We start from the raw sequence: 25,050 nt of genomic DNA on the forward strand, positions 1-25,050 counted from the left end.
ATATATGGTTATGCAATAACAAATTGTATTTCAATTCAAACGTAAATTGCACGCGTGACCGCGAACATACGCCGCTATCTACAACGAAAGCGGCGAGTTTGCGACGAGCAATCGAGCAACTATGGCTCAGATGTGGTGAGCAGCTAGAAACTTATAGACGAACATTTGCTGCAGTGTATTACGGTATAAATTTTTATACAAGAACTGTGGTGCTTTCACATCTTTACGGATTCTCTCTGCTCGGAGCATTCACCCGTCAGAGATGAGCAGTGAAGAGGACAGGTAAGGCGTTGTTCAGCTTGGACGCGTAACGTATTTCTAGCGGAGTGAAAGTCATGTCGAGGGTTTATTTTAATTTTCCACTGCACGAAGTGCGCGTATAGTGTGTTAACTATAGATACTTGAAACTCTTTCGTGCACCATTGTCATTTCTTCTTGCGGGCTCCTCTCTCACACTTGCTGGTACTCCGCATCATGGTAATGAGGAAAGCGCAACTGCCATTGGGCTGCCAGACTTTTTTTTTTTTAGCTGATTTTTGATGGCTTCCCCGTTGATGTTTCCAGCTCGCTTGATGTCGAGATCGAAGCTCTGAAGGCCATCTACATCCACGAGCTTGAAGTCAGCTGTGACGAAAGGTAAGCGACGAATACTGTCAGCATAATATCATTTGATATCAATTTCGGCTTAATATTAGCAAATTTGGCAGGTAGCGTAGACGGTGGTGACGCAAACTGTTAGTACATTTATTTTCTTGCGATTCTAGCAAACAGTCAACGTGCGTGAAGGTATCCCTGCACCCGGCCACGGCCGACAACGCAGAAGAACAGTACGTGCGCCTCGATCTAGTCCTGGTGATTCCGCCTGAGGTAAGAAGTGATTGCTAACTAATTAGCATTTTGTGTCGCACTTTCACGGGATCCTGAGAGTCGTTTCATTCTTGTTTTGTTCCCTTCTCCAGCCCATGCTGCCACATTAATCGGCGCGGAGCGCGCGATCTAACCTCAGCCACCGATGTCTAGCGTCAGCTGGCGACTCGTCCGTTGATAGATAGGTTATATTTAAAGCGAACCTAATCTTTTAACTATCAACATCAGAGCAAGCTGTGAATCATCGTGTGCAACCTTTGCAGTAAAACCATGTCGATATGTTTTTAGTGAATCATAAAAAAGAAACGTACGATCCGGCAGAAGATCCGAAGATGCTTGCTTCAGTGATGCTGATAAGACAAAGTTGCTTTCACACAAAATCGTGTTTGAAGTTGAATAGAAAGCCATCAAACTCTTTAAAACCATTCAGCAAAGCTTGTTATCCCAGCCTGATGGTTAGATTGAACATCAGACACTTCTTTGGAGCGGTTTCAGCAAAGAATAACACTAGTGGCACCTTCAGCCGGTTGTTTCAAAGTACTCTATACTGCACTCGCAAGCACTGTTGCTTATAGCTGGTTCAAAAACGGTGTGCGATTGCATTTGGCTTGTTTTTTTCTATTGCTCTCCTCCTGTGTTGAGCGTTCCCGGGCACTCCAAGCCCTGTCATTGGAGCAGTCATCAAGACAGTGTTTCCCATCACGTGATCACAGTGCAGCGTCACGATGCTGCCACTGTTACTGACAGTTCACCGTTACCCAAGCCACTGCATGTAGGCATCTCAACAAATGCTCATCCCATCAGCGTGTCCGCCATTGTTTCTGGCAGTGTCGGGAGCTTTGGCTAGGCTTTGACTCACGTGAAATAGGACTTTTGCTGTATTCATGGGGTTTCACTTCTGTCATTTGCTCCTCTGAGAGCGGTTCACATGTCTGGCTTGCATGCTTGTCCTCTTCCTCTGTGTCGGAGGATGCAGGCGACCAGTCAAAAAGGCCATAAATGAAACTTGTAATTTCTGGCTTTCCATAATGTGCTTGAATCGAATATTTGGCAATAACAGCCTCTTTTGGAGCAGTCGCAGACATTTTTCAATTTTTACACAGCCTTTGGTTCTGAAGTAATTGCGCAAGGTATTGAAGCTCACAAGACACGCTCCATAAATGGGGTGCAGGTCAAGCCCTTGTGCTTTTATCGAAGTCCTTTTGGCTTTTGGCATAGTGAGCTGTATTGAGGTCGGTGAGCTGTGACAATTTGAACATGACAATGTTGACCAATTTTCACTGCACAGGAGGTTCTGTAAAGTGAGTTTTCAACGACATGCAGCGATGGTGTGCCGTCACACTTTTTAGACATAACTGAGAAGAGGAGCACAACAGACAGGAAGCTAATACACATGACTTACTGAAACTAAATGGAATCAGCGTTTCTCAGCATACGAGTCGCTAAAATGTAACAGGGATGTGTCAACAAGGTTCTGTTACACTTATTTCAGGTGTCAATTTGCAGCTTCAACAAAAACGTGTTCATGGAAAAGTCATTTTCTTCTATATGAAAGGTATTAAAGGGGGAGTGTCCACTCTGGAAAAGTGTTGGTCACAAGTTCAATTGCCTTCGATTCTAAGGCCAGGATGATTTTTTCTTCAACTGCGCAGGCTTTTCATTCAGGAAATATGCAAGGGTTTCCTTTGTGGCCTAGTGCTACTATCCAGTGGATTGCAATTCTTTATTCATGAAGATTTCCGCAGAACTGATTTGCTGTATTCAAATGTGGCAAACTTAACTTCTTCTGATGCGTTGCTGGTTTTAGGCATTAGTGAGTAGTGGAGTTCATTTTAGGAGGTGAGGTAGCGAAGTTAGAAGATTGAGTAGATCAAGTGAAAGGACATACAAACAAGACCCCTGTGCTCTTAACTGTGCTTGCTGGTTCTAAAGTTACTGGCAACCCGGACTATGAATGCGACGTCACCTGCGACACCTCATTGGTGACCAACTAGACTCCTTGGGCTCGTCCATATTACATGAGTTGTTTCTACGTCTTGCAGTGACTGTAAGCATGGTTCTCGTCGCAGCTAAGCATAAGCCCTTGTCAGAACACGCCGAATTCGCCAGCGATATGATGGACGTCGTTCTGGCAGTCATAAAAAAGAGCTCACATCTGAAGTCACCGACTTGTGTCAGGAATTGCGTAATACTCTGAACATCAGCCTCTCATGCCGCCTTCTATGCAACGGCCGTTTCACCAACCTGAGCACAGGTTTTCATCATAGGGCTTGTGCTACTACCACCAATGTTTTTGCGCTGCCGCTCGTCGACATGTGTCACCCTGTTCGTGGCACACGAGAAATGCTCAGGCCGGTCATCAAGAAAAGTGCCGGGCAATCATGGCCATATGTCAAGCCACCTTTTCCATATAACCGACCGAACCACAGGACTACGTTTGTTGGTAGACACTGGTGCAGAAATCAGCATGATTCCTGCGTCCAAAGCTGACCGGCATCGCGCGTAGTCAACCCCCCTACAACCTATCAACTCTTCCATCATCGCAAATTACGGACAGAATTCTGTTACCCAAACCTCGGTCTTAAGAGAAGGTTGCCATGGCTGTTTTGGATTGCAGATGTCTGCTATTCCATCTTAGCGGCTGATTTCTTGAGCCATTATTATCTGCTCATGGACGTGAGCCGCTGTTGACTGGTGGATAACATCACAGGTCTGTTTGTCAATGATTTTCTGTTGCACGCTACTGCTCTCAACCCTACTTTCATCAAACTGCCTACCTCACCATATGCAGCGCTACTCAATGAGTTTCCAGAGATTACTACACAGTCTCTGATGGATAATACCCCTAAACACGCTGTAACCCTTTGTATTGCTACCACAGGCCCGCCTGTTCACTGTGACCCCCGCCGGCTCAATCCAAATAAACTTCGAGTTGCCCGCAATGAATTCAAGCATATGTTGCAACTAAAAATCATTCATCAGTCATCAAGCTCATAGTCATCGGTACTACACATGATGCCTAAGAAGAACTATGACCGGTGGCCCTGTGGTGATTATAGCACACTGAATGCGGTCACTGTTCCTGACTGATACACGCTACTCAATATGCAGGATTGCACTGCCTTTTTAACCGGCACAACAATATATTCGAAAATTGATCTTGGGAAAGTTTATCACCAGATCTCTGTTGAACCAGCAGACATCCCAAAAACTGCTATAACTATCCCACTTGGCCTTTTTGAGTATTTACGCATGCCTTTCACTTTGCGCAACGCAGCTCAAACCTTTCGCTGTTTTATAGATGAAGTCACCAGAGGCTTACCGTTTTGTGTTTTGCCTACATAGATGATTTTCTCATCGCCAGCAGCGATGATGAAAGCCACAAAGCACATCTACGCCAACTTTTCACTTGACTTCGTGATTACGATCTCGTCATGTTGACAAATGACACTTTGGGGTTCGAGATTTTTTTCTCGGACATCACGTAACCAATCGTGGCATCACTCCGCTGCCTGACAAGGTTCAGGCCATCATTGACTGACTACCCACCACCAAAGTCCACACGTAGCTCACGACGTTTTCTTGGACTCATCGATTTTTTTTATCGTCATTTCATCCCTGCATGCTTTAAGTTAGTGCGGCCTCTTGAAGCACTCCTTTCCATTTCGAAAGTTGAGTCTACTGCACTTCCTTGGGACATGGTCGTTCATCAAGCTTTCGCTGCGTTAAGACCGACCTTGCACAAGTTGCCCTTCTGTGTCACGCTTCACAGACTGCTCCCACTAATCTTATGGTAGACGCTTCTTCGTAAGCCGTGGGAACTGCTCTTCATCATTGGATTAATGGTGCATGGGCCCCTATCCTGTTCTCTTCCCACAAGTTACGCGACACTGAATGCCAACACAGTACTTTCGGACGGTAGCTTTTAGCAGCCTACCTTGCAGTGAAGCATTTCAGGTACTTCATTGAAGGGTGACAATTTATAATTCTTATAGACCAAAAACCACTTGTTTTGGCTTTACGTTCCTGCAGTGCCGCCCATACTCCTAGGAAGCTCCAGCATCTTGCTTTTATTGCCAAATTCACGGCAGACATATGCTACGTCAAAGACGGCCTTAACAGAGCAGCGGATGCTCTCAGTCGTATTACCATCAACGCCACAAGTTATGTCCACCTTTCTTTTTTTTTACTCGCGGTAGCTTGAGCATCCGACAATGAACTTCCACGACTCCAATCTTCTACATCTCTCTGTTTAAATTAAGCAAGTCAACTTTCCCGACCAGGACATCCCACTCTGGTGTGACATTTCACCTAACAGTACCCGCACTTATGTTCGTGCTCTTCTGAGTCGTGCTGTTTTTGATAAACTGCACTCAATCTGCCATCTACGCGTACGTGCCACGCAACACCTTATCGTTACGACACTAAGTCCGCACTTGTACAGCATGTCACTGTATCAAGGTGCAAGCACACCAAGCCTCCATTGGGCAAATTCCCTCTCCCCAATGCATGTTTCGACACCATTCATTTGGACATCATTGGACCTTTGCCACCATGCCATGGTTCTGTGTATTTGGTTATGTGTATTGATAGGTACACACGCTGGCCTGAAGCAGCTCCAATGCCTTACATAATGGCAGAGACAGTTGCTCATACCTTTCTGTCTATCTGGATTAGCCATTTTGGTGTGCCATCAACGGTGACCGCTAATCGAGGTAGACAGTTTGAGTCAGCACTTTTCATGTCTGTAACGTCCTTTCTGCGGTTGTGCATGCATTCGCACAACTGCTTACTATCCTGCATGCAATGGCATCGTTGAGAGGTTACGTCAACACTTCAACACTGCACTCACCGCTCAGCCTCATGCGCAGGATTGGGTATCGCACCTTCCAATCGTGCAGCTCGGCTTTCGGTCAACACTCCGACCAGAACTCGCCTGCTCTGTAGTTGAGATTGTTTACGACTGCGCCCTCCGTTTGCCCGGTGACCTTGTAACCCTGTATCTGCGCCACATGTTTTGGATCCGTCTCCTTTCGTCCAGCATCTACCGCAACTTGCATCCATCGCCAAGCTCTGCTCACACAGATAAGCACGACATTTTCCTACCGTCAAACCTGTAAACATCCTCGCACGTTATTGTCCATGTTGACATGCTTCATTGTCCTCTTCAGCCCTGCTACGACGGTCCTTTCCTCGTCATCAGACATTCTGAACACCATTCCACAATCCTCTGCAATGGGTGTGAAGACACAGTTGCTATCGCAAGGATCAAACCAGCTCCCATTATCAACACCGCCATCTGACCGCCTTTTCAAGTGACCACGGCCACTTGTCCGCAGGGGTGCCCATCTGCAGCGAACTTTTCTTCTTCTGGCGTGTCACTGGTTTTAGACATGAGTGAGTGGTGGGGTACAGCTTAGGAGATGAGGAAGAGGAGTTAGAAGAGATGGAGTAGATCAAGTGAAGGCATGTACAAATAAAACCCCTGTGCTCTTAACTGTGCTTAGTGGTTGCATGCAAGAATGCAATCGTTCGACTTGCACTTCCTCTTAAAATGTGGCCACTCATTTATTGTGGATGATTAGGTGCCGTTACTTTAGCTCTTACATGTAAGATTCATTTGCAGATCATATTTCGTGTTTGTTTTTGCACTTGTTAAAAACCTAGTTGTTTCACTTGTTTCATGTTACATGTGGACATTCATTCTTTTTTTACAGTATCCTGATGTCTTGCCCGAGATCACGATCCGCAACCCTCGGGGTCTGTCTGATGAGAAAATCACCAAGATTCAGGAAGATCTGCAAGATACAGCACAGGAGAATGTGGGAAGCCCAATGTTGTACCAGTTAATCGAGGTAAGAATACTCGTGTACTTAAGGACTAGCATATCATTTTACAAGCAAACACATGATATAACTGACATACCTAGTAGACGTCAGTGTCACAATGTCACACTTGGAGAAATAGCAAAAAAAGGGTTTTGCTAGAAATTTGCCATTATTCATAATGACTTTGTATGTAAAATTTACCTACTCTACAAAAGCTAGCAAGGGAGATGTAAGCTGTTAATTTTTCTCTTTTTGCCTGCCGCTGTGCACAGTCAGCATCACTATAATGAAATCGCATCCAATACAAAAATGCCTTCGTTATATGCAGTATTCGTTACATGCTTATATTGATGAGTATATGTAGGCCTCTCTTTCCTGCCTACCTCTCATTTTCTCTAGTGGTCCACACTGTAATTGCACCATATTACTTGTCATCTTATTTTTATTTAGTTTTTAATAAAAACGTTTTATCACTCATCTAACAGGATATACTATGTGAGTGAATTGATTTTGTTCACCGTTTTTTTTTTTTTTTTTGAGTCCAAAGGCACACTTATAAACTTAACAGAGCAGTAAGCTCTTTGATTGATATATTTACAAGAAAACAGTCTTGACGCAGAAAAGAAAAGACGGGTGGGGTTCACAAGCATTAAGTTCCTTCATAGCATTGCAGGCATGTGAACTATTCCAGATGGTTATGTTTATGCCAGTTGTTATATAATTAAGAAGTTATGTCACAATAAGCATTCGACTGAAAGAATAGAACAGGTGACATAAGTGCTAAACGCTCAATATCGCTTGTGTGTCCTGCTCAATTTTTCTGTCCTGTGTGCTTCTCGCTATTTTAAATTTTTGATGTGACCTAGTATCTCATGGCCAGAGTATTTGAGGAGAAAGGACAACAAATTAAGCACGCATTTTCTTGCCAATATGGGCTTATAACAAGTATTGCATATAACAGAAGCATTGTCCTTGGATGCGACTTTGTTATAAGGTCATGACACATTCACCTACTGGGTCCATCTCCTCGTAGATATTGTCATCCATACATTCTTTGTATTTTTCTGGTGACCATTTCTTACTAGCCAACCACTGTTCCAAAGTTATCACTAAGGCGCAAGACGTGCCAAAATGTATCGGAACTTTCCCAAATGATGTTGAGATTCTATAGTGAAAGAATCATGTCTAATCAGATTGCGTACACGAAACAGGTAGTGGTGCACATTCTGGAACACACTAGAGCACCAGTGATTACACTGGAATGTACAATGAGATGTGCATAAATAGCTGATGGACTTGACTTGTAGTTCAGTTTTCGACAACTGACAATAGTGCTCACTGCTATCATGCTTCGAGTGTTACTTGTTTCTCTGGGGTTCAATCAATAAAGAGTAAGCTTCTTGCCTCACGCCATTGGCAGTGTCTTATTATTCACCGTCACGACATGACAGTACTATAAGGAAGTCAGTATAAGTCAGTAGTCTCTTCTGTCTGGGTCCCTGGATTAGATTAGTTAACAAATGCAATAGAATCTATACAAAATTGTAGCGCACATTTCATTCTTACTAACTATTCTCGGACATCAAGCGTAACATCTATGAAGGCTACTTGAAACCTCCCTCTCCTATCATCCAATAGGAAGTTGGCATGCTTATCACTGCTCCACAAGATTTATTACTACAACTCGAAAAATTAAAAAGTGAGCTTTTCTCCAAACCTGCATACATATCATCTCGTACTGACCATCACCATAAATTGAGCGTTCCACATTGTCGCACGAACCTATTTTTTCATTCATTTATTCCTAAAACTACCAATGAATGGAATCATCTGCCGGCCTCAATTGTTAACATAACCGATACACCTACTTTTAGAACTACTATTGACGAATACTCTTGTTAATCTGCATTTTTTTTTTTATTGTTTTTGTTATAGCCTGTCATCTGTGCATGCTTTGTATTTCATTCCACTCTCTTCTGTAACGCCTTTGGGCTTTGATAGTACAATAAATAAATAAATAAGTGTTTTTCAACAATATCAGCGTGCAGTGAATATATGCCTATAACGAATGTCTCGTATAACAAAGTAACTATTGTGAAATCGCGATGCATTGCGAACCTTGGCACCAAAATCAGAACTGGTATGTGGAAATGTTATAGTAAATGTGTTTAGGGTGCCATGGTGCTTTCCAGTATTTTTTCCATGCTTTACAGGGTTTGGACCATCATTTAACATTAAAAATGGCAATTAGAAAATGTTGTGCCAACTGCAACAAAACTTAACCTAAAAGTCCCAGTCACAGACGGTGTAGGTATGGATCAGCCTCCGTGCTAAATTTTATGTTTTAAATACGAGTGGATGCATCACGAAAAGCCTACAATAATACAGTAGAATCTCGTTAATTCGAACTCCAAGGGGACCAGAAATTTATTCAAATAAAACGGAGTTCGAACTAAGCAGAGCCCCTTTAAATGTAGGGCCCAATTAATTGTGCGATACAGCGTGCCAAATCAAAACCGTCACTGGGCTCACTGAAAAAATCTTTCCTCCATCAGTGAGCGACGTGTGCCAGAAGAAGCCTAGGTTGCATATAAAGCCGAAGTGCAATATTGCCCTTTGCACGTCATTTGCTGTAGGTGCATGGGTGAGCCGAGAAGGATGGTGGCTTGACGCACGCCCTAAACTTGCATGCCAAATGCTCGAGATGATGTGATGGAGCACTCGCTGGGAGGAGCGTAGTGGGTAGTGAGTGAGTGTGCTGTAATGTAATCAAGCGTGCGTTAGGATAGATAAGGAAGGGAGGGAGGGGCAGATGAGCACGTGGTAGTATGCTCCTTTTAACTCGTAAGGGAAAGAAAGGCACATGCTGCTCTCCTTGCTCCTGTCGCATGTCTTTCCGCATCATTTTTATGGCACTACAGTACCTTGCGCTGCATCAACCTTCACTAGCTCGAATTTGTCTGACAAAGCGGCGCATGGGTGTGAGATTTTGTTCGGAATAACCGCTGTGTGATATTATTATTTATAACCAATTCAGCCAGACTAGCCATACTCATCCAGGTCACAGATTGTTCTGCTTTGCTCGCCGTAGATGAGCTGCATTCGTCAACTCAGTTGCCATTGTGCATTTAAGTTTTGGCAACTGAACATGCTCCTTAATGTGTTCGATTCCCCTCATTCTCACCTGCTCTGATAATTACGCTCGAACCTCTTGCATTTAGAGCATGTGTCTTTCATTAATATTTTGAATGATGAATACAGGAGATAAATAGCACATGTAAAATCTTTATCGAATCAATGTATAATGTGCAATAATTTAATTGAATGAGAAGAAACGCTCAATGTTATGCACCTTTTTACGAAAGAACTTTGGTGTTAAGGGGTTAATGCAGTAGAACAAAATGTGCCCATATGCTTCCTTGCCGGTGCGTGCGCAGGTGGCCAAGGAACACCTGACAGAGGAGAACATCCCGTGCTGCCAGTGCACCATATGCCTGTATGGCTTTGCCGATGGCGACGTGTTCACGAAGACGCAGTGCTACCACTACTTCCACTCGCACTGCTTGGCTCGCTATGTGCGCCACGCACTCGAGCAGATCGCCCTGGAAGAGGCTGACAAGTTGAGCCCCACGCTGCCTTCTGCCAGTGTCGGTGCTGATGACGACACAGCAAACAGCAAGGCATGGAAAAGAAACAATTGCTACTTTCTTATGACCTTCATACATGCTGTTTTTGCATCACCTTTGGGTGAGCATGAAGTAAGCATCTTTATCAAGCAGCGATCTTGCTTTTTTCATGCTCACCTGTTGGAGAAATGTAAACGATTACATCACTCATGAGCATCCGCTAAGGGTGTTAAGAGTTGCACTTGATAGTGACACGCGTGCACCCAATTTGTTACAATGAAGAAATTAGCAGAGTCATCTTTTGATGTCTGGAACTGGTTATGAACATTTTGGATGATTGACTTAGGTGTTGAATTAGGTTTATTTGTGTGAATCTCTTGGTTAAAAGGTAGCTGTAACTAATTTTCATAATCATTTGCCTAATTTTTACCTCATGACATTTTAATTTTTATGTGTCTGTGGTAAAAGCAACTCCAAGAGAAAGAAATAACTTTATTGAGTGTCCAGCAGTTTAGGGGCACAAGCCCAAGCCTAAACGGTGGCCAGTAGCCCTTGGGCCCTGGTGTCGCCCTCGGCTAGCTGGGCGGCCCAGAGTTGGTCTTCCGGGGCCAAGCTAAGAAGCACGCTCACCCACCGCTCATCATTAGTTATTATGCCACCCTGTCGAGTTGCCTAACCACGAGGAAATTGCTTAATCATATTTTCTCTGTTTCTGAGGAATTTCAGACACATTTTCTAAAACACCCTGTGTATGTATTAAATAGTGTATATAGGCTGTTCCAGCTAGCATTAGTCAAGCTAGTAAATAAAAGAAAAGAAAAAGATGCCGGATATGTTTATAAAATCAGCCATGTTCTGACGACTCAACACTGTAAGTCTTATAATTGCATATTGCACTGTTTTCGTTGTTTAATTTCTTTTTTCTGTTAATAGCTTGGCTACTGTTAGCTGGGACACTCGGCATATATCTGGGATATAATTCCAACATGGCATCTGCAGCTGGAGCATCCGCTTAATTGCCATTGCAATAAAATGGCGTGTGCTGGCTGGAACCAGTCGGTGTCAGGTTGGTCGAGGTAGACAGGCGCACGCACTCATTTTTGCAACGTTGCAGGGCGGGAAAAGTCTCTTGGAAAGTGGCATGCCTAAAGGTGCTCAGTATGGTCCAGTGTTAACCCTTTCAGGGTCAATGATGTAAATATACGGCGCTGCGAACAAGTCTAAAATGGTCGATGCCATATATTTACGGAGCTATCTGTAAGTTTAAAAAGCGCACCAATTTCCTCATTTCTTTTTCCTGGCATGTGCTGTCACTATGTGGGAATACAGAGAGTTTTTTTCGCTGATGGCATCGCACTTCAGCGGTTCTGATTGTCTCGTTTTGCGCGCTGTGCATGAGGGCACCTGACTAGTGATATAAGTCAGTGCTACACGAATACTGAGGCAGGCGCAAGCAAATCACAGAGCATGATCGCGCGTTGGAACACGGTAGAAGATGACACACAGTTTCGGTGTCTGCACGGGCGACTGCACGACGTGGGGAACAAGTTGACGAAACAAAAGTACTTCTCTCTCGCTGCAGTGTGAAGTTAAACAAAAACACAGGCATTTGGTTTCTGTGTTTTATTATTTCTCTAAGCTTTAATTCGTCTATTCAAGCAACACATTGCACAAATAACAGAGGTTGCCTTGAATAATTCTCAAAGTTGCGTCACAGCACACGCACATGTACGTAGGCACTCTAGCACGTGTACGTCACCCTCCGGCTTGGCTAGTGCGGCGGCCACGAGGAGAAGAGATCTTTCTACAGTGTGTAGCGATGTAATACTTTGCAGACACAATCATTATCACGCCTTGTATGCTCTGCGCTTGTCAGCTCAAAATGGCCAGACCTGGTGAGGGGCCCTTGAAAGGGAACATACCAATGTGCAGCTCTCACTCTTCTGGCACTCTAGCTGCATGCCTGTTGAAGCTATGCCACTGCATTGCACAGGTGCCTAGAAAGGTGCTAGGGCCACTAAGTAATCTACATTAACAGGGTTGAGAGCTAGGCAAGTTGGCACAGATGCATCTGTACTGTGCTTACTCAATTCTGATGCACCCTTGATTGTGGCATGCATGCACCCACTTTTCACACTTTGAAAATGCACTCCCAAAGCTGCATTGTCTATGTTGTATTGGATGACACTGATCTCAAGTAATCAAGGCATAGCTCCAGCGCCTGCAGTGTAGAAACACACAGCCTTCATCCTCAGTTTTGCTTACTCTGAAGCCATTTGAGGCACACTTGGGGCACTGGCTATATATAGGTTGGGTCTAATAAACACAAACTTCAGGTGCTCACAGGACCTTCCGGCACCTGCAGTATGGTAAAGTGCCGCCTTCGAGACTTGAAGGTGAAATTTGACATTGGGAAGTAGGGTGTGGATGCCACCTATTGCACTTTTGGCTTTGTTCTTGATTCTAATGCACATATCAGTATTTTTAAACTTTTCTGAAAAATAAGTGCACGCTAGAATTGTGTACATAGGGTAAGTCTGAATGCACTTGTAAACCTGCGCTCGTCTTTTCCCTTTCTTACCTTCTGCCCCATCCTGTCGTGCAGTTTGTATCAATACTGCAATCAATCTATTGCATAGTTGGGCAATCGTACACTTGCCAGAAGGAGAAGTTTGCAGATGCTCCGTACTCGTGTGTTCCCTTTAACATTGGACCACTCTGTAAATCAGTGCTCACTGGGATATGCAGGTGGTGTGCCCCGTGTGTCGTCTGCCGCTAGCTTCCTTGCTGGGGCTTACTGAAGAAGAGCATCCACCGCCCATGGAGCAGCAAAGACAGCCTGCCTTCTGTATGACACCCGAACTGGAGCAGCTGCAGCGCAGCATGGCACATCTCTATGTCCGCCAGCAGCGCCAAGGGGGCATCATCAACGTGGACGCCGAGAAGAACAAGTTCCTCCTGGAGATATCTGCTGTGTGCACCTTTCTCTTGCCTTACTTTCATTTTGTTAAAATACTTCTGTTCCTAAAGGGACACTAAAGTGAAACACTAAGTTTAGATTGATGAAAATATTCCTCAAACTTCACTTTTATTAATTTTGTGATGAAAGGCTGATTGTTAGAAGAAAAAATTGGCACCACACTTTTGTTTACTATTGTTATTATTTCATGCCGAAAACCATTGTTCCTACCTCAGTGTATCGTTAGGGATTTTGGGGTATTTTCTCTTATGTAGGCTGTTGTGGCACAGTAAATGTTCTCACAACTTGCCACGTTCACTCCTTGGCTTCTTCAGAATACAGTGTAGTCCATCTTTACTGAGAAAAAATTGACTAGGCCCAAGCAGGCGTTGTCAGAACCCACGACGTCACGGTGAGCTGTGTGGGAACTTCACAGTGCCAGCACTACCCACCTCCCGTTTTTTCGTCTTTTCTGGCTATCGAGCCTCCTGCCATAGTAAAGCTTGTTTCACATGCAAGCGATTGAGCGAATGGAGCGAACAGCGGCGCGGCGCTGCGAAGCTTTTCGCGAGGTTTCGTTTCACATGCATTGCCGCCGCGCGTTTTCTGCCGCTGCGAATATCAATGTTGCTGGCAAAAAAGGCGGGACTTTCAGCCAGTTTCGGTAGTTTGCGACTACCGATATAAGCATGGCTTTGTCCCTGCCGCTCGAATCATTATTTTATAAATACATATCCTGCGTTTAGCAATTATAAATTCGTTGAAAAGCTCTCTTGGCATGTTGCCCGTACCACGTGTAGCAAGTAAATAAACATCCTCCTTTGCACAGGCTTTCCCACACTGGTCCTTCACTGGTCATGTGCCGAGACGGGCCGTTCGGAAGCGGTGCTGCCGCTCTGCCACTGCGACCAAATTCCAACTTGCCCGAACCTCGCCGCTAGTGCCGCCGCCGCCGCTCGAAACAGATTTCTGCGGCGCGGCGGCAGGATTAGCGAGCATTTTCGCTTGCATGTGAAACAGGCTTAAGAGTGGCATATTCAGTGCTGTGGAAGTGTACCCACTAATCGGGCTCAAGTTGCTTTTACCTTTAGTGTCCCTTTAACTCTGAACTTACCCTTTCTTTCACTTTTGCTCACCAGCTTTTAAGTAACCTGAAATGGCTTCTTATGTGGAATCAAAACACAACGATCTTGGAACAGTATAGAGAGTTGTTATGATCAACAGTGGGTGAACAAGGAAAGCCGCAGAATGGATCTAGCATTTTGACAAGGGGATAAAGATAAACCTTGTCAGAACGTTGCCTAAAGGCTTGCCTTGCCCGTCAGGTGCTAATCAGTTCCTGTCAGAAGCAGACCAGAAGGGTGTTGTCAATAAGTATTAGACGTTTCGGCTGAACAAAGCTTCTATACAAAAGCTGAAACTTGTAATCTTTGTTAACACTGTTCTGGTTGGTGTCGTTTCTTTTTCTTTTGACAGGAATTTGCTACCCAGCCAGACAAGATGCCTTGAAAGCATCTGTTTCTTGATCAATTCCTATGCGGAAGAGTTACATATGCCACATGAGAGCATTTCAATTGCTTACTCGTCAAGAGTTTGCTATTCCACGATAGTGTCTTCCTGATCTAAAATGATTATTCATTATGAATAAGATCAACAGGGCTTATGTGTGTACTAGTGCAGGCGCCACTGGGTAAAAAAATATACAGTCGTTATTTGGAAATGGCTTGCTAATGCTTCCTCATGAATATAGGAATCCATGTCACTTCTGAAGCTGCCTGCTTAATTAAAACGAGTTATATTTTCAAATTTCTTCTTCTGGTGCGACTTCACAGCGATAAGGAGCACACCGCAGTGAAGCCACATTGCCGTGAAACCTCGCCTCACTGCAGCAGCCTTCTTCAGAGCAGTGATGACTGAACATGTGAAAAGTTGCTTGGCAGGCTCTCTTTTGAGCTGATAGTTCTGTGCGGTTTACTATATCTATATAGATATGAGTGTTATTTGCTCAAGTTGTACATGGGGTCTTTCTTCTTTTCTCTTGTTTTTCAAGGTCTAAAATTTGCCTGCGATTCAAGTGGAGGAACTCCTTATTCACTAGAAAATACAATTAAGATATTCTCCTACTATAACTTCATCAATCAGTCTTTCGCTTTGTTGTGAAAATTTTCTTTTTTCTTTAAGTGGCTCTTCATGCATTAATGGCCGAAAAAAAAGTCACCTGCATTACATGCTGCCTGAGCCAACAGTATATTATTTTTCTGATCGAGAAGGCAGTTTCGAGTTCATCACATCAACAGAAGCAAGGTGAAAATTCAGTAGGAGAGTGAACTTTTGAGCACCTGTGTGCTACTTGTCCCTAGCCTCACTGCATTTGCTTGTCTTTCTCTGTTGTGTTGAATGATCCCTTAGTCATTGTTTTTTGCATGCTGAGTATTTACAGCAAACTGTAATCGTTTCTGTAAATTCTCTTGTTTTTCCAGGCTCCCGAGAGCAGCAATGTGCCGGAAACACCGAAACACTTTGGAGCCTTTAAGTTGAGAAACTGGAGACCGCCTGTACGGCACACCGGAAGCGGAGCGTCTGTGAAAACCAGTGACATGGCTTTTCACAGCTTGACTGACAGGCAGCAAGAGCAGCAGCACGAGCCACGATTTCCAAAGCCTTCAAAGAACAGGCAGTCAAGGCCCACAAACAGACAGCAGATGCCCAATGAGAGCTACGACGAGCCTGTTGCCAACGGGTTTGTTGAACATTCTGGCGAGAGTTCGTCGTCATCTGGCACAGAAAGGCTACAAAGGTCAGAGACAGGTCAAAGGTCGGAGACGGGGCAAAGGTCGCGGAGGTCACGACCACATCACGGCAGAGGTAGGGGCAGACAACAGCAGCAGAACTGGTACAGATTGCCTCCAGATCATAAGGAAGCCGATGGCAACGCACGGTCACCCGAAGATTATCGTCAGGACTATGATGGCAGCCACGAATCAAACATTTGCTATGCCAAGAACTCGAGCAGAGAGACTGTCAGAACAACCATGCGCACGTTCACGGACTCAAGCCCTTCGTGGAACACGCATTCTGATCAGGACTACAGAGGTGATGGGCATGCAGATGTATCTCCGAGTTCGCCTGCCGGCTGCGGCAGGTACGGCGATGCAGCCGAGGGTCAGAGCAAGCATCGTGGTGGCCAAGGTCATCGCCGGGGCAGGAGAGGAGGAGGTGGTGGAAATGACAGAAGTCACCACAGCAGTGCACAGCAGGCATTCAGGAAAAAGCAATTGAAGTCGCAGGGCGTGGCTCCCAGGAATCACGAGCCCCCCGGAATTTGCACTCCCCTAGAGAACAGATGACGATGGAAGAAATCCTGCCCCTGGAGCCCTCGGATTCTTCTCACCAGTCACTGTTACACCCAAGTTGCTGTTCACGCCATTGGTAGATTAATAGCTGCTGCACTATTAAGGGTAGTATTTATTTTAGATAGGATCCGGACTTCAAGGTTTAACTCTAAGCTCTTCTCCTTCCCGTCTTCATTGCCTAAGGTATTGTCTTTTATGCTGGCTTGTACATTTGAGAGTGTGTGTGGACCTCTTTCCCTGCGTACAAGCTTGAAAGAACGAAAAGAAAGTGTTGGTCGGACTTGCAACGCAAGCTGTGTTTTGCTAATGCAAGTGGCTCTCTAGTGTTTCCTGTTCATAGTAACAACATTAAAAGTAGGTTTCTGATTGACTTTGGCTTCATAGTGCCTTAATGCCTGCAACATTCTGGTCATGGTTTTGTGCTAAGTTACGTGTAGTACAGTTATCAGCTGTATTCTTTTGTATAGTTTTGGGCAAGCACTTTCAATTGAAATGTGCACGCTGGAGTTCATATGTCAAATTAACTGCTTTGATGCAGTGGCTAGCATGTTATGCTTAAACAGAATTGTTTCAAGAAAGTAAACAAGCACACTTGTGCATACTATTGTAAGTTCATGGTCTGAAACTTTAGCAGCGCAGGCTCATAGCATGCTTTTGTGACTCGTTGATTTCGTTTTCTTCTGTCTTGGTGATCCTTCATTTCTTTTAAAATATTTTGCATTACCTTAAGATATGCAATTCCTTTTTATGCAAAATTAAAGCAACTATACAAGGAAATTCCAGTGCATGGCCAGCATCACATACAGTGCCGATCCCCTGTGTTATTAGTATGTATGAAGTATTTTTAAGCATGAAATGCTTTTAGCTCTTATTATCGGCAACCTTCAAGTGACCTTGAGCCAAAAGCCAGAGCAGTTATCCAGGTGCTTAAACGAGAACATCAGGGCAAGTGGTGAGAACAAAATGAGATCGTACGAGCAACCAGTTAAAACTTAAGAAAACGCAGTCTCTGGCCCCCAACCCTTTCTACAGGACCACATTACACATGCTAGTTATGCCCAAACAACTTACAAAAATATTGCTTCCGAGTTCTTCCTAATGTTTGCTCACAATATCATTCAAGCTGTAACTTCTAGTACGCTGAAGTTTTATTTGTCATTTCCACTAGCGACATACGAAAGGCTGATAAAGGGCATCATTCACTTCAGTGTCATCTTTTGGCACTGAGACAGGGTTGCCTGTGCTCTTTTAAATGCCAGTGGTCCGTAAGCTCTGCAGCGTGGGTTTTGCATCGCCTCAAAAGATGGCGCCACGCTGCGTGGCGCCTCCTTCAGGCGCTCTTCTAGCTGGGTAGTGCACTGTGTCTCCCTGGCGTCTTTTGCTGCCCGTCGTGCCACCTTCAGCCGGTTTTCTTCTACCTGGGCAGCGTCTATATGGACCAGTACACACAGTGGGGTAGTGTCGTGGGGTGTGCCATTGCGAACATGCACTACACCCATTTTAAGATTGTGGCTGGTATCTTCTCATCCAATCTGCTTTGCCATTTCATGCTTGCATCTACTCTCAATTACGGAAGAGCCAGTAATTTTACGCCTGAACTACAAGTCGAATCATCACAAAAAGCTCTCAAGAACTGCAATTTTTTAATACCGAAACTGAAAAAGACACTGCCATTAACACCTACCGGAAGTGACGCATTACCTAAATGCACGGCTTCTCTGTATGACCTCCGATTTGAAAGCGCGCCAAAAAATCTTGGAGGCGACATGCTGGGATTTAATAGCTGCTGAACGCCAGGTGCAAGCGTCATCCGCTGTGCTGTTGTTAATAAAAAAAATTGTACAATTACCGGCGCTGCAGGTTTGCCAAGATTGCTTCAGTGGTCTATACTACTAATTTATAACCAATTTAGCCAAAGTGTAACTTAATTGACCTTTCATCTGCTTTGAGCACATTTTCTCAATACAATCATATCAAGCTTGCAAATATACTTCCTCAGGGTGTCTACCAAGTTGACATTCCCAAATTCCCCGAGTTTTCCTGATTTTCCCCGAGTGCCTTTGCAATATTCCCCGAGTGACACAGGCCTTTGTTTTATGTCGACACGGGCTCTCTACATCATGTCGCACAATGGCGTCGCTCTAGTAAGCATGTTAGAAAATAAGAAACAACTTAATCCAATCTAAATAGTAATTACTATTCAGATTGGATTAAGTTGTTAACATATAACGAAGTCCTGTGTCACTTGGGGAATATTGCAAGGGCACTCGGGGAAAATCTGGAAAACTCAGGGAATTTGGGAATGTCAACTTGGTAGACACCCTGAGGAAGTATATTTGAGGGATAGTGTTTATTTTATTCAAAAAGAAAACAGAAGGGAGGGGCTAGTAAAATCCACAGCAATTAAATATCTCCTAAAGAAATAGTAAAACCCATTGCAAATTGAGTCGAACGTTCTCAAATACGAATAAAAAAAAAGATGCATACAGAATATTTTCGAATATGAGCTATTTCTATCAACTGATAGCAAACTAATTCGTATGAGGTCTGTACTTTATCACAAGTGAGATTCTCTCGTAACAGCTGGTAAGTCAACCTCAACTGTCCTGACATACTCTCAGCCCGCGCCCAACGCCTGTGTTGCGTTTCACTGTTTTAAAGAGGTTTTTTTTTTTTTTTTTTGCTTGGATGAGGGACACCTGCATCTCGGTGCCAGCCAACACTTTGCTTTTAGAGTGCAAGCTCCTTCAAAAAAGCGGCGACATACTTCCTTTCCCGTTCATTTCTCAATGCGTATAGGTCGTTTGTCATCTCCTGCGGCTGCGCGTTCGCCACACGGACTATTTGAAGCATCCTCTTGGACAGTTGTGCAGTTATTAGAGAGTTTTAGAATAGGAGCCCCAAAGAAATAGCGTCGAAGCCACTGCGCATGCGCGAGACGCAAACTGCGTTTGGGTTTTGCGTTGGGAACGCTATTTCACCGTTTAGCGCGATCCGAAATAGCGGCCCCAAAAGCTTTGCGTCAACAAACATGGCGGCACCCATCGAAGCGACGGCTCTAACCTAGCGCCAAACTGGGTTTGATTCGCGGTAACGCGTGAAGCACGCAAGCTAGGAGAAGTGACTGAAGTTATCGCTTTCTCTCAACTAGCGTGTGTTATGAAGATTGAGTCATTAGACGCCGCTGATTCCGAATTCAATTGTGGATTTTATGGCTCGTAGGCCTAAGACGGCTAAGCTTGGCTGGTGAAGGCACGTAAAGTTAGTTTTATCGCTCAAAACTAAGCGCTACTAATTGTTTGCTGCTTGAAGAATAACCTCTAAATTGTAATTAAACGCGAATACACGCAAGTCAAAATTACTATTCCTATCATACAACGGTATATTTTATTTAATTATTTCTAATATTTTTATTTTGACGCCGTAGTGGCGCTGTCAGCGCAAGACGCTATCCGCAAACTCAAAACCGTATTCTATAGACTTTTAGCGTGTCCGGTATTCCGGCAAGCGCGGGCGGTTTGCCGGTTTAGCGGGGGCGTAAACGTGAGCGGCCAGATTGGTGGCGCCAGCTGTTGGCGCAAAGCCCAACCACACAAACACAAAGCTAATTACTGTATTCTGCTTAGCTGCTGGTGTAAATGTTCGGCAGTGGCGTAATCGCGTTCACAATTACGCAGCTGCCTAGAATTTGCATCAGTAGCGAAGCAGGATATAGTGGGTTACTGCAGTTTTAGCTCTGTGTTTGTCTGGTTGAACTCTACGCTACCAGGCGGCTGCACCGCTCTGGCCGCTCACGTTTACGCCCCCGCAAATCCGGCAATCCGCCCAAACCGCTCCCGTTTACCGGAATAGCGGACAGGCTAAATGTCTCTTATAACTTCACTTCTGCGTTCCCCAACGCTAAGACCCGCAAAGCTCTTTGGGGCCCCAAAATATTAAGGCCCCTATTCTAAAACTCGCTATTGTCTGATTTTTCGGACTCCCTGGGGGCCGCGAAAACGTCCGAAAAAATTAATGCATGTCTTTTACAGCCCTTAAGGGCTCAAATCGCCACAGGCACGCCCGGAATAGCTCTGAAGGCCTGCCAGTACACTTATTAGGCATATCGGTGCTCGTACTGTGACAGAAGATGGCGGGTGCACGCGTGTATAATGAAGGAATACATACTGTGTCCCGTGACAGTTGCCCGTTCCCACACTTGTTATGCTTCACAGCGTAGCATTACTGTAATGAGGTGAAGCCGACTTTCGGGAACCGGCATTATGCTACGCGTCGTGCTTTCCGAACTTCGAAGCCAATTGCGATGACCACAAAGGCGGTGTCGGTGCCATTGATGACAGTGGCGAATTATTTCAATGAAAAACACGGTACAGAACGCAAGAAGCTTTATGCCGAACCTCGAAGCAGCTAGGCCTAGCACTGCTGCGGTGGTGGCTACGGCTGCCAGCGGATCGGCGTGCAAGTGTGCCGGTTCGAGGCGGCGAGATTATCAAAATGGTGGCGGTTGTGGCTTTTATTAATACCGTTTCGGACCTGCGGTCACGGCAAAAAGTCCGGAAAATCGGTCGGCAAAGAGTTCTTGCGTCCGAAAGTTCAGACATTAACCCTATGGGGTACGTAGTGGTGCCGCGAAGCCGTCCGAATTATCTGGCGTCCTGTAAATCGCTCGGCGACTCCTCCAGCGCCGACTACGAGGCGTCAAAGACAATTCGTTACGATTCCTCTCTGTTACTCGGGGCAGCGTTACCGCGACTTCGGGTTCCCTTTCAATAAAATTACAGCTAATTTCCCTGATAGAAGCACAAATTCCCTGAGTTTTCCCTGAGTTTTTCCAGACTACTCAAAATCCCTGGCCCGGTTTTCCCGGTTGGTAGACATATGTTCCTGCACATCAACCCTATCAGCCACAATAATGAAGAAATGAACTGTTTACCAATGCTACATTGTGGCATGCTGGTGATGACGCGTAAGTGTGTAGCATGGAGAATTCAGACAGCTGTTCAATATGGGAGAGTCTTGCCTATGAAGCAAAGACCTTGCAGCACATAGCTGACAAGCTGTAATTTGAAAGCTTACAGGTGGCACTGCCAACGTGTGATAGTAGGCATGGCGGCACATCATTCCAGCATAGCATAGTGAGAGATCTACTGGTCTATGGCCACTTATTGAAAAAAAGGGGCATACTGCATGCACGGTATTCCATCGTGCCACTGCATGTCTTCCAAGATGAGGTGTACCTATGCTACTCAATCTCGAAGGCCATGCGTGTCCACAAACTACACCTGTGGCCACCCTCACATTTGACAGTGCAATCAAAGGGTTGTTGGAAAACTAGCAGCAGCTTTAGGTGGGCGTGGAAAAGCTACAGAAGGAGGCGTCACATGGAGACATGGGGTGGGAGTCCTTCAATGCACAGGAAGGATCAGAGCTGAATCTACTCTCAAAAACATGAACAAAAATAGATGTGTGAATATGGTATGTCTTAATTATATAGGGAAAATGTTGACACGGAGAAGAAAAAGGTCCAGGAAACTGACGAGTAAGTATGGCACTAACAGCATGGACATAAGCAGAGAAAATGAGTTTTGGAGACAGAACTTTTACTGGGCCAAGCAATCCAATATCACACAAATATACTTTGCAGTCGACAACGTTGCACACATTTTGGCATAAAATTTAATAAATTTTGGCCATCACTTTCTTCATTAATCATTGACTTTGTTCTCCCCCCCCCCCCCCAAAAAAAAAAAATGTGTTTTGAAAGAATGCCCAATTATTATAAACTTGGGGTGTGCAAATACCGAAAAGTAAATTTTGAATGCAATTTCGAATGAAACCAAGAAATAAAGGCCAAATATGAAACAGCAGAAAAATTAAAACAAAATTTAATGCTTACATATTTTGGCCCAGAAAATATGGCACTGCACACGCTCGGGAGTCCCCTAGCAATGGTAAAGAGCAGGCGCCGTCTGTGTCATTTTTATTATCAGGTTTGGCATGATTTGCCGCCCGTCAGATTCTGAAATCTGCAGGGTCACAGAAAATTTGCACGATGCTTCCCCCGCCCCCCTCCCCTGTCCGTGCAAATGCATGCAACTGGCCATTACAACTTCACGCCTGCCTTGTGACAAGTTGCCCGAAGCTAAAATAAAAAATAAAAACTGATGTGTGTCTACAAATGACGTCGGGAAGAAGAGGCTGCTGTACAGTGTGCTGCAAATATGGCAGCCGTGAACAGCTTTGTTGCCATCCCATGCACTATTCGAAAGCTATTCGATTCGGTCTCAAAAATCACCATTCACAAACACCCCTATAGATTAGCCGCTAAACTTATTGAAACTAATCTTGCATTGTAGCGCGAAGTGACACGAACCGAGATTAGAAGCAGACAGGAGGAGCGCTAGTTTCTGTCTATAATCACTGTCGATGTCACTTCGGGCTACAATCCAAGATCATGTTACCGTACCAACTCGCCCAACTTTCTATCCTTTTGCATTACATATTTTATTGAAACGGCTGTAGGACGCAAGTATAGTGAACTAGAAGCCTTCTAGTTAATTGTAACGCAAGGAAGGGTCATCCTTATACGGTACAGTTGTTTGTGATATGTTAAGGCATTGAAACTATACACCTATCAACAGCAACTCCTGTGTCGAGTGAGCGCTAGCTAACACACCGACAGAAATTGCGCATCGTTGCTCGCCGAAATTGCTCGTCGACTACTGTTCGTTTTATTAAGAAATAAAAAAAAACTGATAATTTGTATTTGCTGAAGATGTTTGAATGCTTGCTGCATGGCTAGGTTAGAGAATACTGCTTGAATGTTCCTGGTTAGACATTGGAAGCCGCCTGGAGCTTCGCGGTGAGGCATTGTGTGAGGAAACCAATTGAAGGACCCCTACACTGGCGCAAATAAGCACTACGAGCGCTGCTTCCTAAGCGTTGTCTGCTACGGCGCTTTTTACGTTACGAAGTGAACATTTCTGTGTCGCCAAAAACCAGCCTGCTTGTCGGTTCCCCTTTATCACACATTCATGTGCGATGTTCGCTGTTAACTGAGAAATAAGCAGTCGAGCAGATTTTGCCGAGAAGGAGCGAATTCACCGTCGCAGCAAGTTGTACTGCCCGGCAGTGCGTACGAAGGTGCTTGCGTCGGCGCTTAGCGCCGACGTAAGCACCTTCGTATCTTCGCGTGGGCTCCAGTGCCCACGCGAAGTTTTGTGCCCCCTGTGCCGCACAAATTCTTGTAGAGTAGAAAATGCTCGCAGACACAGCTTATTTACCTCCATTTTTTTTTTACAGCGAAAGTTGTATATGGCTAACCTTCCGTAGTTTTTTTTTTTTTTTTTTCGGCGTCCGGCAACAGAAACGGACTTGGCGATTTCTAGCAAACCCATACGGGTGCAGCGCGGCGGCACAGGTGTCAAAATGCGGAGCAGATTAGAACGGTAGCCGTGAACGATAGCGTGACGTCAAGGTTACCGCACTATGTAAGCAGGAGAGCTATCGGCGTTAAAAATAGCCGCGTTATCGATGGGGCGGACACGTATAGTCCGTACACCCGAAGAACAACATGCGTACGAGGAGCGCCGGTGGGAACAACAACGAGATTGTAAACGGCGCCGGCGCGGAACGGCCACCGATGAACGTTCCCGCGATGCTGAACAAAACGACAATCCCGAGCCCGGGCACCTCCGAACGAGCAATTACGCCAGACTCGCAACGCAAAAAATGACAACCATTCCACTCTGTGAAGATGGAACGGCAGCGAAAGCACTTTGCTTTTCGTTTGACAGCTTTGACTGTCGTCGGCTTTCGCTGCCATTATTCCATCTTCACAGCGTGGAATGGTTGTCATTTCTCTCTCTCTCTCTCTCTCTCTATTTCTTTTTTTTTTTCAGACGACAGCACCACCAGCCCAGCACCACCACCTCGGTATCGCAGTCCCGTCTGTGTCAGGGTATAAACGCGAAATGTGCTGTATTCACTTGTTTACCGATATTTTTTGCCTAAGTAATCGTAAGTAGCTTGCGACAAACTATTTTCATTTGTAGGATCGATACACGCAAAGCAAAAGAACATGGCTTTTGCTATTCAGGAATTGTAAGAAGCCTTGTTTCGTACTTATAGGGAATGTGCAGTTTGTTCTGTACATACAAAACACTGAGTTTTGCAATATTGTTTGGTGTATTGTGTATCTTTCCGTGCAATAGTTGCTAATAAAAATCCGAAATAAAGCACATTTCTCTGCTTGGTAATATCCGGCCGAAACGAAATAATAGCCGCATAACTAAACACCTCAAAAAATTGTCATTACAAGAAAGAGGCTGAAAATGGCAGCTTTTAGAACTAAACAGATTTCAGCAGCAAACACAACTGGTGCGCGTTTCCTCTTGCGTCTGCCGGGAAAATCGCGC

At 44.8% G+C, this 25,050-nt stretch overlaps 2 protein-coding genes across 2 annotated transcripts in view; one reads left to right on the forward strand and one right to left on the reverse strand.

Moving 5' to 3' along the window:
* 128up (GTP-binding protein 128up) overlaps positions 1-25,050 on the reverse strand; it is a 47,164-nt gene that overhangs the window by 20,794 nt on the left and 1,320 nt on the right. The gene's annotated exons all lie outside the window — the stretch shown is intronic.
* Positions 73-17,003, forward strand: LOC126518565 (uncharacterized). The gene is made up of 7 exons (XM_055065316.2): positions 73-282; positions 565-636; positions 765-867; positions 6,585-6,722; positions 10,133-10,375; positions 13,070-13,294; positions 15,761-17,003. The coding sequence occupies exons 1-7, from the start codon at positions 263-265 to the stop codon at positions 16,625-16,627; spliced, it is 1,668 nt and encodes a 555-aa protein (XP_054921291.2). The 5' UTR covers positions 73-262; the 3' UTR covers positions 16,628-17,003.

Source organism: Dermacentor andersoni, chromosome 3 (assembly GCF_023375885.2).
Source record: "Dermacentor andersoni chromosome 3, qqDerAnde1_hic_scaffold, whole genome shotgun sequence".
Lineage (NCBI taxonomy): Eukaryota > Metazoa > Arthropoda > Arachnida > Ixodida > Ixodidae > Dermacentor > Dermacentor andersoni.